Source organism: Branchiostoma lanceolatum, chromosome 18 (genome assembly GCF_035083965.1).
Source record: "Branchiostoma lanceolatum isolate klBraLanc5 chromosome 18, klBraLanc5.hap2, whole genome shotgun sequence".
Taxonomy (NCBI): Eukaryota; Metazoa; Chordata; class Leptocardii; order Amphioxiformes; family Branchiostomatidae; genus Branchiostoma; species Branchiostoma lanceolatum.
This window is the reverse complement of record NC_089739.1, coordinates 3,470,832-3,486,737: the sequence shown is the minus strand read 5'-3', so window position 1 is coordinate 3,486,737 and position 15,906 is coordinate 3,470,832. Positions and strand designations below refer to the sequence as shown.

The 15,906-nt window shown below is 42.1% G+C and overlaps 2 protein-coding genes across 5 annotated transcripts in view; one reads left to right on the top strand and one right to left on the bottom strand.

Annotated features, from left to right (window-relative positions):
* Positions 1 to 3,133, top strand: part of LOC136423838 (tripartite motif-containing protein 54-like) — a 19,705-nt gene extending 16,572 nt beyond the window's left edge. The window contains exons 9-10 of one of the 3 annotated variants that reach the window (XM_066412187.1): positions 139 to 258; positions 1,967 to 3,133. In XM_066412187.1, the coding sequence (XP_066268284.1) occupies positions 139 to 258; positions 1,967 to 2,347 (501 nt within the window). In that variant the 3' untranslated portion in view covers positions 2,348 to 3,133. Of the gene's footprint in view, positions 1 to 138; positions 289 to 1,966 lie in introns of all 3 variants that reach the window. The other 2 variants (XM_066412189.1, XM_066412188.1) reach the window with 2 other exon arrangements.
* LOC136423839 (protein-arginine deiminase type-2-like) lies at positions 2,976 to 15,906 on the bottom strand. Of its 2 annotated transcripts, XM_066412190.1 has the most exons (14): positions 15,601 to 15,906; positions 11,764 to 11,935; positions 11,111 to 11,242; positions 10,304 to 10,424; positions 9,536 to 9,670; positions 8,903 to 8,923; positions 8,219 to 8,400; positions 7,358 to 7,576; positions 6,773 to 6,883; positions 6,214 to 6,365; positions 5,682 to 5,829; positions 5,375 to 5,557; positions 4,961 to 5,069; positions 2,976 to 4,304 (listed from the first exon to the last, which is right to left on the bottom strand). In XM_066412190.1, exons 1-14 carry the CDS (start codon positions 15,720 to 15,722, stop codon positions 4,051 to 4,053), a joined length of 2,061 nt encoding a protein of 686 aa, XP_066268287.1. In that variant the 5' UTR covers positions 15,723 to 15,906; the 3' UTR covers positions 2,976 to 4,050. The 2 variants fall into 2 exon arrangements, with proteins under 2 accessions (XP_066268287.1, XP_066268289.1); XM_066412192.1 differs by lacking the exon at positions 8,903 to 8,923.

Here is a 15,906-nt window from a genome sequence, read left to right as displayed (position 1 = left end):
AATGAGCCCTAACACATCGCAAACTGACATTCACTAGTGCCCACTCAGCTGTCACATTGGTCCGCCATTTTGAATTTGCTGTCATGGGTTTCGACTGCGCATGACCGGAAGCTTCTCTTCCGTTTCCTGTTCTACCAGAGCGTGTCCTCGATTACGCCGCCCCCGACCCCCACCAGTCCGCTAAGTCCCGCACAGGACGAAACCACGGAACCGGGAAAGCCGGGGGAGTCCACGCAACCGCAGCAAAGAGCACAAACGGTGAGGCATGTTCACTGAATGAAACGGAAGGTCAGTTGACGCACCTATCAATAGAACATGGCTGCTTGGCCCGGGACTGGCTGGGTTTTTAACCTCCGTCAAGGACACGAAATTTTAGATCGAATGACCTCAATCTTATCGTTAAACTCTACATTTTCAGTACTGTCTGTTCGCAGGTTGGCCTTCGCCTAAGACCCTTTATTCTTAGGCAATATGATTTTTGCTCAATGACTAGTGAACTTTCAAATCTCAATTGAAAAATAATAGGTCGCTCAAAATAATGTTGTCTTGTTTTGAACAAGATGGCCTGGCATTTATTATAAAACTTAACATTTCTAGTATCGTCCTTTCGCAGGTTGGCCTTCGCCTGATACAGAAGTATGTGATTATTTTGAAATACCTTATAACCTTCAGCAATTTGATTGTTGTTGAATTACCAGGGAGTTTACACATCTAAATTGAACAATGAACGGTCACTGGACACGAATGTTGTTTGGCATATTTTGCACTTTGGTGCCTTGACGGAGGTTTATATTGCTTTTCACAATGAGTATTCTCTACCGGTATCATTGCTAAGCGAAATGGAATGGTGGAAACCGAAGACGTCATTACAACAGACCATTCTTCCGTCATGGTATCTTCTGCACGTCCAAAAGATGGCTAGCATGTATCAAGTTAATTTCAGATGCGCTTGCTTGGCTGCTTGGCTTTGCCTCATTGGTAGTCACATTGTTTTATCCACGCGCGTGAGTATCGCTAGCCTTCTAGCTTTCACACATTTTACGTTTAAATTGTTCATGCCATGAACGCTGCATAAACAATTTTATGTACCATCTTCCTGAAATTAAATGCAGAAGAATTAGACTTTTTTCTTAATGCGAGCGCTTTTGATGATAGCGTCTGAAAAAAGTTGGCGTGTCATTGTTGTATCAGCCCATTGTAAAATAATGAATGGCTTTGTATCTTAACATCAACGGCTGTCTTGCTTTTAGTAATCGTTGTAGAAGGCATTAATGAATGTAATATGTATTTTGGGTGTTCACTTATTTTCTTCTTATAAATATCATCATATCGTTAGCAGCTCGTTGAGAGAGCAAGCTCGCGCGCAATTGTGTAGTATGGCGCGCTGGCATTGCAATAGCCGTTGCTGTGCAGAGGTGCGTAGGCTCCGTTGCAGTCCTTCCCACTAGCGATTTTTCAACTTATCGGGTCCAGGTTCTTTGGCTGGGGGGCCGTATCTGCTTGAGCCCCCGTATCTGCGTGGGATCCTGAAACCGCTGTGAGCTTGTAATCGTCAGGTAAGTTACTGAAAATCGCTAATGAGAAGGACTGCAACGGAGGCTAAGATGTGCGAATGTCATCTGTTATGGTACGGACTTTCTCCATAACCCGCATTGCAGTGAATCCGATGCACCCCTCAAATTGCCATCAAAGCGTCGCTGCAGAAGCGCACTGCATTTTGTTAGGCTTAAATCACAATGCCACGTCGCTACACTTTCAGACGCTATGCTCATATCTTCGTCCATCTTCAAAGCGCACAAAAAAGCATTACCCATTTATGGCATTGATTTTACTTGTCGTGATCATGGCATTAACATGAAGGAAGACGTCGTTACGTCTTCGATGTTTTTCTCTAATGGTAGTAATTTTGGAAATATCAGCTCAAACAGTCACAGGAAAAGTTTTTTCTGCCTCTTTCTCTCTGCAGGCTCAGGAAATGATGGGGATCTTACAGGATGAAGAAGATGACATCGTCGTCCTTGGACCAACGGCACGCAAAGTCGAAAAGAACGAAAACGAAAGCATCACGGGATATCTTCGCACGGCTACAACGGGAAGTGACGTCACAAACGCGGACGCCACATCCGCTTCGGTCCTTCACATAAGCCGTAAACGTCCGATCCGAGGAATTTTGAGACGGTCCAGCAGCGAGGGAAGCACGGGTAGCAGCCATGGAAGGCGCGTACGATTCTCTATTGAGGAGGACTACAAGGAAAACGAGAGAGACTCAGACATGGAAACTGAACTGGGAGACGTAGAGGTGGACGACGCGGAGGCCATGGGCTTCTCTTTTCTTGGCCATGATTGATCAGACCAGGGACAAACTTGATGAAGTATTTGACGTCAGATGCGAGATTGCCAAATAAGGTCGTTCACGATTCCGAGAACGCATGCGCAGCGACATGTATTGTGGGTAATGTGTCAAACGTAAAGGCCGCTGAGGCATAATTGAAATACGTCTGGACATTGTTATGCAAATCAATACAACCGTTTACATGTCAGGGGACTTTACCTTTGACCTTGCGCATGCGCACGACCTTATACATTTGTGTCGTTATTATGTGGCTCAGTTGACTGAGGGGCAACGTATCTTTACGTTTATTTAAAAACAGCATAGAACTATGTTCGCTATGTTTTTATTTCATCCCTTCTTCTACCTCTTTACGGAAACAATTTTACCCATTTCACGCAAGCTTCCCTCAGCACAACTCTACAGAAATCTACAGCATCGTGATAAGTAGCGAAGTATCGTTTTTTCCCCATTTGTGCCCGGTCGCACTCGTCGTACGATAGGTTTGCAAACTCTTGAAAGAGTTGCAGCTGTGTCGTACAAAACTCAGTTGTCCACGGACAAAAGGTCGATGGTCGGTTCTGGAAACTAAGCAATTTCTTACGACGAATGTGACCGCGCAAAATCGTCTGCTTCATTTTTGTCAGACAACCACGCTGGCTAGGTTCTAACAAGACAATGTACAACGATAAGAAAATTGAATATCACAATATTCACGATATAAGTAAATAATTCAGTGAAATAACTATACTGAAATACTTTGGTGCCATTATATATCATGTGAATAAATGACTGTTCTTCTAAGTTATCTTTCATTGGTGTTCAATAGTAAGATACTGGTATAAATATGCATATTGAGATAATATTGATTTATAGAGCATATAGTAAACATATACAAACATGGACCTTGACGGATTCTAATGGGAACATCCGCAAATATCTCCTCTGCACGTACTAGTACTGGTCCTCAAAATCACCAAAAACACTATTAAATCTAAGATATACCTAATTCGAACAACGACAAAGCATATTGTTGGTTTACTGTACTCTTCCTTGCTTTTCAAGTCTTTTATAAGAATGACCGACTGCTAGGCCAATACGTGTCATTGCCAAAAGGAGAAACAATGGTCATGAAAATGTAAGTGTTATCTCAAACCCTTGGTCATCAAATTCGTTATCAATAGATGGCACATAGCTTTGGTTGTATTTGTTAACAGCCGTTTTTGCATAGTGTATTTTGATGATGAGGCAGTTTATGAACCAGTCAGAAAATTTAATGTAATTCTGACCACCTGAAGACGTGGAAAATAGTCTTATTTTGGAATGGTGTTATTGCAAAAATACAAAGTGTTATGCTACCAAACCGACAAAAAGGCATCTGCTACTATGGCATCACATTCTAAGTACGTTGCTTTCTCTGGCTATATGCGCACAGCAAACGTTTAGTTAAATCTCTATACTGCATGGCTTAATGCTTTCATAAGAAGAAGCACCCACTGTGCTTCGTTGCTTTTATACTATAGGACGTCATATTCTAACACTTGAAATCAAACGGTTTTTGACGAGTTCGCTTCTGAGGTATCGTTACTTTGCCTTCTTTGACTAAATGCGCACAGCAAACTTAATTACTTCATTATACTGCAGTGCTCAATTTTGTCATACTTCTATTTTTGTCATACTTCTTTGTCGTGCATCTACCTTCAATTGTTTGATTGCTGGCCCTAAAACTTCATATTCCACCATTTGAAATCAAACGGTTTTCTCCGAGTGTTGCTCCCACAATGCACCTCGCCGAGCAGGAGGTGGTACGAGTCCCAGTCGTTGACGAAGTGACACGTCAGGCCGAGCGGCTCGAGGAGGGACCGGACGTTCGTCTCGAAGGCGCATGCGCCGTCTATCATCGGCCCGAACGGCTTCGGGATCCCGAGCTGCTTGCCGAGAACGATCATGTTGACCATGTCGGGAAAGTACGCACCTGAAATGGAAGCACGTTTTACTTTGAATGTGTAATCGGTATTTATGACAAAAATGATAATCTGTATCAGCATCTATATAGCCGGTAGAACCGTGATTAGGTGTAACACACCAGCTTTGCAGGCACGCGGCGCGGCTGCAGCTGGTTATATCACACCGAACGGTCTGTTACACCTAGTCTTTGCATATCTGACTGCAACCGTTCTTTAAAGCTACTTAGTGAATATGCTTCTACAGTTCTTGATGACAACGAGTTCCATTCTACTATGGTTCTCGGAAAATACGAATTTTTGAACACATCAATCCAAATAATGTGAATAATCAAATAGAAAATCTAACGTGGATAATACTTTCGAGTGACTCACTCACTCACTCTTATTCAGTGTCACTAGAACTAGTGAACGTGTTACTAAAACTAGAAACGTCTGGAAGTAATCTCTGAGTGTTATGAAGTTGCAGAGATAAGATTGCCTCTTAGTATTGTTTACCTTCATCAGCGTCTTATGAAAAAATAGTATTGAAATACAAATATTCACTCGTCGTTTTAGAATGGAAAAGACGATAGATTTGAACAATAGATATCAACATTACAACAGACGTAGATGTCATTCATAAAATGATATTTGTCCGGCTTAAAATAGATATTGACAATTTTACCTGCTCCTTTCCCATCCTCCAGCTGGAACAGCTGAGGAAGATCAATGATGTCACCTTCGTCCAATCCCAGCTCTCGTTTCATCACGTCTCGGTTCCAGTCGATATCGTTCTGGTGTAAAAGAAAAGGACGTAATCAAAGATTGTAAGATGGTGTGGAAAAAAGTTATTTTTTCAAGTTGGTTTACTATTGACAAAGGGCGCAAGGCAACTTCATATGCAAAAGGTGATTCCAGAATTAAAAGTTCCATTAAGCTACGACATAACCTGACCTGTCATGAACATGACTTTGATAACTGAACATGTAATTACTTTGATTTCAATAACTGATTAGGTTATTCTCGCGAGATTTCACGTGATTCTCGCATGGTCACGGATCACATGACTGTCGCGTCATTTCAGTCATGGAGAACGCACCTGGCACTGGAGACTTTCAGCCTTGAGATTGGAATCATCCAGAAGGTCACTGATGCTCCTTTCTGCGCTTTCGCCCGACCTGGTCTTCCCTTCAAAGCACAGGACGTCACCATGGCCGTCATTCTTCAGCTTGCGCAGAAGGTTGTAACAGGCCGAAGGGCTGGCCAGCAAGAGACGAAATCCCTAATGGCAAAACATGTCACATAAGAGAGTGTGTTTCGCCGTGAACATGCGATACAAACAATCTTAGGCAAGAAAAGCAACTAATAAACAAAAAAAGTCGTTTTGATTATTGCATCCATCGAACCTTTCCACCAGCCGCCGGTACAAAGGTCATGAACTCATCAATATGGCCGACGCCCAACCAATCAGAGAACAGCTCCACGGGGGGCTGCACCTGCTGGGCGTACAGGAAGTCACGCACAACGCGCATCATCCGGCGGCCGTACTTGGTACTGCAGGAAAGGAATACAATCATAAGGATTAGGATTGCCTCTACTTGAAATATCATTCATCGAATAGAAAATCTCTTTATTCACAACCACATATCTAAAAGCCAGCGTTTAGATGACCGACTGTCATCTTTTTTAGGACAATTCTGACTGGTTCCCTTTGCACAAAGCTACGAGTCACTGCTAACAAGGCGGTCCCAAACTTAAAGAATTGTAAATTAGGAATAATCAATATCATTCATCGTTGTTATAATTCATATGCACAGAGAGAGAGAAAGATACATGCTATGATTAGAACATCCAGTAAGATTAAGGTAACAATCACCATAGAATTCCGATTGGATGAACAATAAGTCCTCTCTTTAAGAATAAGAAGAAGAAACGTACGTGGGAAAGGCAGACCCCAGCAGGATCCTGCCCATCGGGTACGTCCAGCCGTCAACCTTGACAGGAGGGCTGACCTCTAGGTTGCCGAAGGAGTCCAGTGAGTTGACGAATTCGTTCTGGTCATACCTGGTAACGTACCCGAAATCTGGGCCCTAAAAATCAACCAAAAAAAAGCTCGTCAACTTTTCAAGATTTTTTCAGATGATCATGTTTGAAGCCTTTCAAGTTAATTAAAGTTCATCTGAGTAAATTTAATCATATTATGGAAATAGTATACTGACAGTGTTCTTTAGCTAAAAAAAAGTGTTCTCACCGGAATTTTTTTACTGAACTAATCAGTCCTATCCAGCTATCTGATCCAATTGCTTTATACTTCATGCACGTGTGAGTGTGACGTCACCAATGGGTCAAAGATTATTGGAAGTCGATATCGCCCCCGGTCCCGGTAAAGAGAATGTCGATGGCCCTTAAAGCGACTCGTTAATTATCCGTTATCTGTTCCCATTTACAATTTCACCGCTGTTTTGATCTAAAGGTGAGGCAAAGTAAAGTCTGATACCAGCAGCTTCCCCTTGGGGAACTTCTGCAGCCCGCGGTCACGTGGCGAGTCCAGGACGACGGGCATCGGCTTCTTTCCGGGAAGTTCCGAGTAGCCGAGCTCGATCTCATCCTGTGAGAAACAATTTTACCGTCAGAAAGATATATAAAACACGGCAGGATAGCATGTCGTACAATCTTGCACTAAAGCGTATTACTAAATCATGACATCATTGTCAATATCGAGGATACATAGCCTCTACCAGGTTCCAGAGGTGGCTGGAAATAGATAAATTGGCCAAATAGACATGTAACATGCCAGAGGGGTAAGCATATCGGCAAGTACAGTTTGCCACGAAAGGAGCTGCCCGCTCACAATGGAAGTATCTTTAGGTTGGGCTATCAGGAACATAGAGCTGTTTTCCAGCAAATTTGATCATGATAGATATATGCAAGACACTCATTTATGAATTATGAATTAGACCCACAGTGAACAGTGCAAACATTATACAATGTAATATGTTACATACAATATCTTCATGCTGAGGCCTCCGTTCAAGAGACCCCAGGACGAAGGTCATTGTCGATCGCGTCATATACTACTGACCTGCATCCAACGATCTCCCCTATTCTCGTATGGCAGCACGATGTTCACCTTGATGCCGGCCGCTTCCACCACCTTTTTGAAGTCGTTGATGAAGTCGAGGTTTTCACTCTTCTTCATCTGACAGGTGAAGGCTTCGATGGGCTCCAGAGTGTTGGGGGTCATGATCCACGGCGCCATGCGGAAAATCACCGTGTCTTCAAACACTGGGACTGTGACGTTCTGTGCACAAGAATATAGAAAGATTATCTTAACATGGATTAATAATAGTAATGGTTTGTACGAAGCGATTTCGAACCCACAGCCCAAAGCTCGAATGTCAATTTTGCTATCATTTTTTTTATACCATGCCTGTGAGGCGTAGACAAAATATCATAATAGTACAAGATAACAGTTACTCTAGTAACTAGATAAATTTGAAATAGAGTTGCTTTAGTTAATTTTCGTAGTTCTTTCTGTTCGATCGTGCACCACTAAATGCCTCCGCCCTGAGGCATCGCCAAAAGGAATAATGGTCCGGAAGACTACAGCATACGTTAGGTGCGTCGAGTTGTGGTTAAGTGAGTGACTGTAAAAGGGGAAATATTCGCGGTGGTTTAATGTTCGCGGTTGTCGCGGTGACTTCTTCACCTCCAACGTAGGACCACCGCTTCCCTCATGACCTCAATGAAAAGCGGCATGTGTGCTGTGCCGATTTGAGCTTATCATGAATAAACAAAGGTTCAAACAAACAAACCGCGAACATTTTTGTTCAGTCTTTTGACCACCCATCCCCCCCCCCCCCACACACACACACCCGCCCCGTTTTAGCCGCGAAGTTAATCTTCGATATACAACAACACTTCCCCAATTACAGTATTGTACCTTTAGCAGACTGAGGTGGATCCTCAGGGTTCCGTTGAAGTCCCTGTCCGGGTATTTCAGCCCCTCCACGGCGAACAGCGTCTCCCCCTCTTCCCGGCGCACCATCATCAGGTCGTACGAAACCTGCGCCAAGTAGCCAGCCTTGGGGCCGATGATGTGTCTGTTACCCAACTCGTCCAACACTGAGGGCAACACACGTGAAATTATAAAACAGACATCCGTACGATTGTCAAGTTACCCAACTCATAATCTCCAAGCAGATCTACACGGTGCCAAAAATCGTACATGCTAGCCAGAGAAGCTCCAGTCAGCCAGAGAAGTTCCCGGCTGACTGAAGCTTCTCTTGCTAGCATGTACGATTTTCGGTGCACCGTGTAGATCTGTTTGGAGATTACCAAACCCATCCAACACTGAGGGCAACGCACGTACATGAAACCATAAAACAGACATCCGTAAGACTGCCAAGCAGTGGCAAAGTTTAGTATGCAATGATGAAGGCCTTACTTTACATAATTCATTATTTGATTATCCTTAATGTTTCGTCATTAGTTTCTATGTATTATTTGTATGACTTTATAATCACTTATCATATTTTATTAACATTATTCGTCTACTTCCTTTTACATCTTGTGTTAGTTCAAAATAGTTCAATTAATATTCATCTATTATATGAAGGCAACCTACCTACTCCTCCTACCCTTCGCACTGTCGGGAACAAGATGCAGAATAGCAAGAAAAACATGAAGATGCATGACATCCAAACATCATATACTGGATATGCAAAGGTATGTCATTAGATTGTGTAGAATTAGTTCTTAAATGGATGAGAGTTAGTAAAAGAGGGATCGCCATATATGACTGCAATCCATCACGATTAGGAATATTTGTTAAAACTTGTTGACCTGAGCATAACGAAGCCTTAAACTTTGTCTTTGACCTTAGACCACAATGCATCGCGACTGGCCATGCGCACTTTTAACTGCGAAGTGACATATTAGATGAACAGTGTTGTCTTAGTTTGCTCAGAGTTAAGTGGACGCATTCCTTAGCTACATGAAATCTGCCATCATCCGGTAGATATAAGACATCTGCCAGCCACAAAGTTCCCGTTTAGAACTTTTCTTCAGCCTGTCACCAAGACCGGTTTCGACGGTGGCTAGAGTCTTTTGTGTGACAGATTGAAAAAAAAAGTTCTAATGATACTATACGGCTCCAGATGTCTTACTGAGTTATGACTGCGGTGTGAAAGATGTCGGCTAGTCAAGGAATAGATTCATTTTATATTATTTCATTTTAAGTTATACAGCTTTGTCGTACTTTCGATGTCGCTGAGGTTGAAGATCCCCAGACGTTCCTTGTCGTCCGGCCGGACCCACATGCGCAGTCTACAGTCTTCTGGCAGCGTCTCCGGTCCTCTGACGCGCACCGCCATCCTGCTCATGTCCTCCAGGTCTGGAAGGCAAAGACGGTTAACCTCCTGCCGACTGTCTTACCCCATAACTACCACATATGTAATGCCAAAAGGCGTCATCAGTGGGATGAAAGTTAAGCCAGTGGAATACCAATAGAGCGAGGCCAGCACGGTGTGTTCTTTTCGAAACTTGTGCAAGAAATAGTGTGGCCGATCGAAGGAAAAGAAGTTTCTGAACCGTCAGAGTGTTGCGTTTCTTACTGGATATTATGTTGAGAAAGTTTGGGGTCACAACAGCAAAGTAGAGGTAGGTCCTATGCCGAAAATACAATTTAGAACATCCATGAGAGAGATGTCCACAGTCACCATGCATCAGCACCAGACGCCTGCTGATGATTGATTGATTGACTGATTGGTTTATTGGTTAATTGATTGATTGATTGATTGATTGATTGGAAGTTGAAGCTTCTTAAAGAAGGTTTTCATTGTCTCAAACTGCTTTCTGTCCGAAGGGGTATCAAAGATGCAGGTCACAAGCAAATTACATTCAAAGCGTATAGTGATACAGAGACATGCATACAAACAAAAATTACATGTGCGAACAACACGTTGGGAATTCCCCACTCAGCATTATGCATATTCGCAAAGTTGCAATATACATGCGGCCCACCCACCAAACGGCCCGTCTATCTTGCTGTTCTTGTGCTCAGGGTCCATCTCCAGTAGGTAGTCGTCACAGTCGTTGTTGACCAGGAGAATGGCGCCGTGTCCGTCCGGACCCCACTGCCAGGAACCCTGGGTGTGCAAAAATCATTGAACAACTTCAATAAGAATTACAACAACAAAAAAGTCTTTATTAACAAACATGCATTAGTTTCCTTTAGTTATACAAGAAAATGTTTTTTATACATCAACATCTGTAGGTACAAAGAGAGAAACCATGATAACAACTCTAACAACATTTCGTTACAAGTAATTACAAATGTACTTTGAGCTAAAATATTCAGCTATCGTCCTATAAAATCAATGTTATGACATTGTTACTGAACTTCTTTGGGCTGTTGTTCTAGTTACTAACCTTATTTGGGTTGTTGTTCTCGACTGACCTTATTTGGGTTGTTGTTCTAGTTACTAACGTTATTTGGGTTGTTGTTTTCGACTGACCTTATTTGGGTTGTCGTTCTAGTTACTAACCTTATTTGGGTTGCTGTTCTCGACTGACTTTTTTTGGGTTGTTTTTATCGTTACTGACCTTATTTGGGTTGCTGTTCTCGACTGACCTTATTTGGGTTGTCGTTCTTGTGCCTAACCTTATTTGGAATGTTGTTCTCGGCCGACCTTATTTGGGTTGTGTTTATCGTTACTGACCTTATTTGGGTTGCTGTTCTCGACTGACCTTTTATGGGTTGTTTTATCGTTACTGACCATATTTGGGTTGCTGTTCTCGACTGACCTTATTTGGGTTGCTGTTCTCGACTGACCTTATTTGGGTTGTTGTTCTCCACGACTCCATCCCTGTCACAGTCCACGTCCAGCGACATGTAGAATGCTGTCATGCGCAGTGTGGCCACGCCGATAGTGTCTCCACTCTTGTCCACGAACAGGAAGTTTACCTGGAGAAAAAAAAGAGTCACTTTGCATTTATTTCACTTTTAACGTGAGAACGATCAAGCAGGGTCTGACTAGTATAGTACATTTATAGTGCAAATTTATGGTATTAATAGTAAATAGTACATAGAGATGATTAGAAAAACGCTCAGGTAGCAAAAAGTTCAGCAACGCGAACAAAATAGGTTTAATTGCTTCATCGTAAAGGTAAAACACCGGGACTCTCTTCAAGGCGTAATAAAATGTTGCTATTTCTTGCCGCTAGGTGGCGTGGCCCCAAAGGCGTGGCCCCAAATGTGATTTAAGACTAGCTGTGCTAGTTGCCAAAACATTGAGAAAAGTCTGCTTGTGTCAAAAAAGCTAGCTTTACTTTCAAATGACTTGTTGATCTACCAAAATTAGAATACCGTTTGTACCCTTCGATAAAAACATTCCAATAAGTTTTGACCACATCTGTTTCCGCCCGAGAAATCCATTACATGGAACTTTGCAGCGCTTCAGCATAAGTCAAGAAAGGAAAAGCTACCTCCTTGTCATCGACCTTGGAGCTGTGAGTGGCGACGGAAATGTAGGCCACCATCTTGGTGACGCCACCCGTGTCGCCCATCCCCTCGGGAGACTCGTTCTTGACGCTGACTGTGATGTCACCTTCGTGTCCAACCACGGTGTGAAACGTCACCGTACCCTCCGGGGTGATGCTGGGAAATAAACATGGCGGTTCAAAACGGCGGCACGATTTGAAATGTCATTGATTAGGGTGTTACTAAATTAATTTTCTCCAAAAGTAGAGCGAGGCTGATACATTGCACTTTGTTCATGAATTCATTTTCAATTCACAAGTTTTAACCAGTAAAGCTTAAGCTTGGTTTGGATGTCATTTGTGAGAAGAGCCACGATTTGGTCCCATTGCTAGTTCACATTGCATGCCAATTTTCAGAAAAATCATCTTTCGATATCGTTGAACGCATTCACTACAGCATTGCACTAAGTCAAAACAATATATTTCGGATTTATCAGATTTGATCAAAATTGAAATAAATTCAGTTATTAGTTTATAGGATTGATATGCAGTCAACATCATTATATAATGCAGAAATAAAAGAAAAGGGAATTTGCAATGCCATCACATGATGTGTAGTTAAAGAATATGTATTAATAATGGCATTCGATAGACGGCGCTTCTAACCACCAGACCTCTCTAAACTGACAGGTGCCGTCTTTGTAAGGTCAAGGGTCAATTCTCGTCCACTGTCGCCGACAACAATGTAGAAGGACTCGGCCTCGGTAGGGGAGAAACTGAAACATGAATTCTGGTTGGTAGATGAATGACCCAATCTGATTGGCTCATCATCCTACCATCAAGATGGCTTTAAAATGTAGTAGAAGTATTTTTTTAAGTCATCTCCAAAAAGGTGTTATTTTCTACTGAAGACAAAACAATGAGTAGAAAATTACTAAAATGTTGTAATATTTCATCAAATCTTAACAAAGAAATGAAGATGAATTGAAGATATGAATAATACACTTTTGAAGCAAACAGTAAATACACCATGCGAGAATCGCTATATTCCATGCCATCAGTTTAGGAATGTCAACATTATCGAAAAGAAAGCACTTTGTTCCTCCTAAAAGAAGTAACAGAATCGTACAGCGATAACTCTGCTTTTATTTTGTTATTGTATGAGCTGATTGTAAGTTAAGGGTTTGCAAACGATTCATAGAATACAAGCTAACATATTTCTTTTTAGATATTTGACTATTGTGGGCAAAAGGGTTTCATTATCTGACTATAGGACTGACGTCATTGTGCAGATTTCCACTTAGTGAATGATGCAGATTCAACACCTAACAGCCACTTTGGGTCGTAGCCTCCATTGCAGGCCTTCCCACTTGCGTTTTACTAGCGATTTTTTTCTTCAATTTTTTTTTTTTTTGGGGGGGGGGGTATCTGCTTGGGCCCCGTATCTGCTTGGGATCGTGGTTATCACAGCGATTACCACGATCCCAAGCAGATACGGGGCTCAAGCAAGCAAGCCCAAGCCCCCCCCCCCCCAAAAAAAAGAATTGAAAAATAAATCGCTAGTAAAATGCTAGTGGGAAGGCCTGCAACGGAGGCTATTTGGATCGTACCATTTTACTTCAACATACCCATATTATGTAGTCGGCAAAGGCCAGGCAATTAAGGGTTTGCTGTAACCTTAATGACAGTTATTGTTTTTATAACCTCACCCCCATTTAATACTCGTCTCATTGTCTCTTCCTCGGAGTGCAGATAATTACCTGCATTTACAGCATCATCACAAGCACGCTAACACCTAATAAAGCAATATCTGCATTTGTAAACAAATTGCTACACTTCGGTTTTCCTAATTGCAAAATAATGCTTGAAGTAACACAGTTTTACGGCCGGTAATGTAGTCTATTCTTCTATTCTTCTGTGTTATCTGCGAACAAGTGACTGTATAAAAGCCTTGCCCTGAGACCAAGAACTTTGAAACGACAGTTAAGAAACTTTTTGAGTGAAACCTCTTACATTCCTCTGAACTATTTTCTCTGAACTTTCTTCTTCTGATAGCCTAGTATTCATTCCTCAATTCCATGTAGCTCCAGTTCACTCTAACACCAAATGTATGCATATCAGGCTTGAGTTTAGTTGTCTCGTTTTTTTTTCTCCTCTTCGCTATTTTTTTCTACATTACACGTTACCGTTACAACCTTTTCTGACTTGTCCCTTGACACGTTATTAAGAATTGACCAAAATCTAGACCAGCAAGTGCACTGCTGTTATAGCCAAAAACAGCCTTGAGCAATGATATCTTAAATCTTCCAGTGTTCCGTTTCCAGTAAGGAATTCTTTAATCAGCCTTGCTCCGGGGAACGTTCAGCCTTAAGCTCTGGGTGAAGTGTGCAAGAGCAGTCTTTGAAATGTAGTCGGCCGGCAGGGCAGATTTAGTTGCAATAAAAAACACAATGCCAAGACCCACTCACAAGCACAACTTAACGGCCCCTAAATTGCACACACGCTCTGTCACTGGAATGCATATATTTCTGATCTAAATTTATAAGCTGGTGTGTTACCGGCTATACAGATACAGATATATTCATTGTCGGTTCGTGTTTATACAGAAATATAAGGCTCCAACAGTCCTTATGAATGGAAAAAAAAACGCGCGAACACACACACACACACACAAACACACACATACACACAAAATCACACACGCACACAATCACATATACGTATAACATGACCTACAGCTTTATATAAATACAGTCGTCACATAGACACTACGTACAATGCAACTACCGCTTCAATACTGATGTCAAACTTCATTTGCAAAAGCTAACACAATTGAGCCACCCCCAAAACATCCACACGTTTGCCTTGTAGTAACCTTGATTGTCGGATTTGGCACGTAGACACAACAATGCAGCTACTGTTTGTATATAAACAGTGATGTCAGACTTCATTCAAAGGCTAACACAATAGACCCACCTCCCCAATGCCCCACACAAATCGGCTGCGGTGGTTAGAGACTACAATAGAGCTAGCGCTTGCCACATGATGTGCATGGTAAATACAGTGTAAATACTGCTATGTGCTACCCGCAGGCAACTCCTCAACCGCGGTTTAGTATACGTTTTTGTGGCTAGCCCAGAAACACCTGTTTTCAAACGATTCTTAGTTACGGAATCCGTAAAATAATTTGTTGTATTAGAAGGCAATGTTGTATTATGTACCAAATCAGTTAATATTAGCAAGGTATTAAAGTTAATAAGTATCAAGTCTACTCAATACATGTAAAGCTAGATTTTAATACACCGAATTGGCGAAATTGGGTCATTTATTTTGTGAGACAATCCTTATGTTATTTTAAGTATGTTCATTCATCCATTAATAAAAGAAGATACGAGAAATTGGTGCTTGAACACAACATTATAGGAAATCTTATACGAAAAAGGTAGTCACTTGAAATAAAATCATATTTACAGCAACCGAATCTAACAAAGCTACAGCAACAAGACATGCTTGCAAATAAATCTTTCCCCCATCAAAAACCATGAATCTATAAGTTCCGTTTATTGATTTTTTCAACCAGCAGAGCCATCATGATCAGCTGTCTAGTCGACCTAAATCGAGTCACGCATTCCTTTTTGACACCAAGATACCAGCAACAATTCCCACGCTTGTAATGCAAAGAAGGCTACTAAAGCATCTGCGTGAACATTATGAACCTAACACCTGTACGTTCGTAGCAAGATAAACAAACACACACTCGCGCATATATGATGGTGTAATATATCAAAATTGACGGTATGTAAACATATGGTGGTCGACTTTTTTTTCACAAGTGTGACTTACCTGCTAAGGTCTGTACACAGCGTCTGTCCGAGCACGATGATTTCGCTGGTAGCGACCCCAACATCCAACCGAACGGTGCGGCAATTCGCCGCCCACTGCATAAACCCGCGCCCCGCCATCATCTAAAACGATCTCTCTATAAATCTAAAGCAGAGAGGCCAGCGCTATCGACCGGTAACTGTTAGGCAGCTTTCTGGGCTTGTCCGGTTCTTGGTGGGTCGCGGGTCAAGTTTGTCTAGGAGTCCTTTTATGGAGGTGTGGTACGAGTCAGTATTCCTGGTAGGCAGAAAGGCGGGCAAGTGTGTT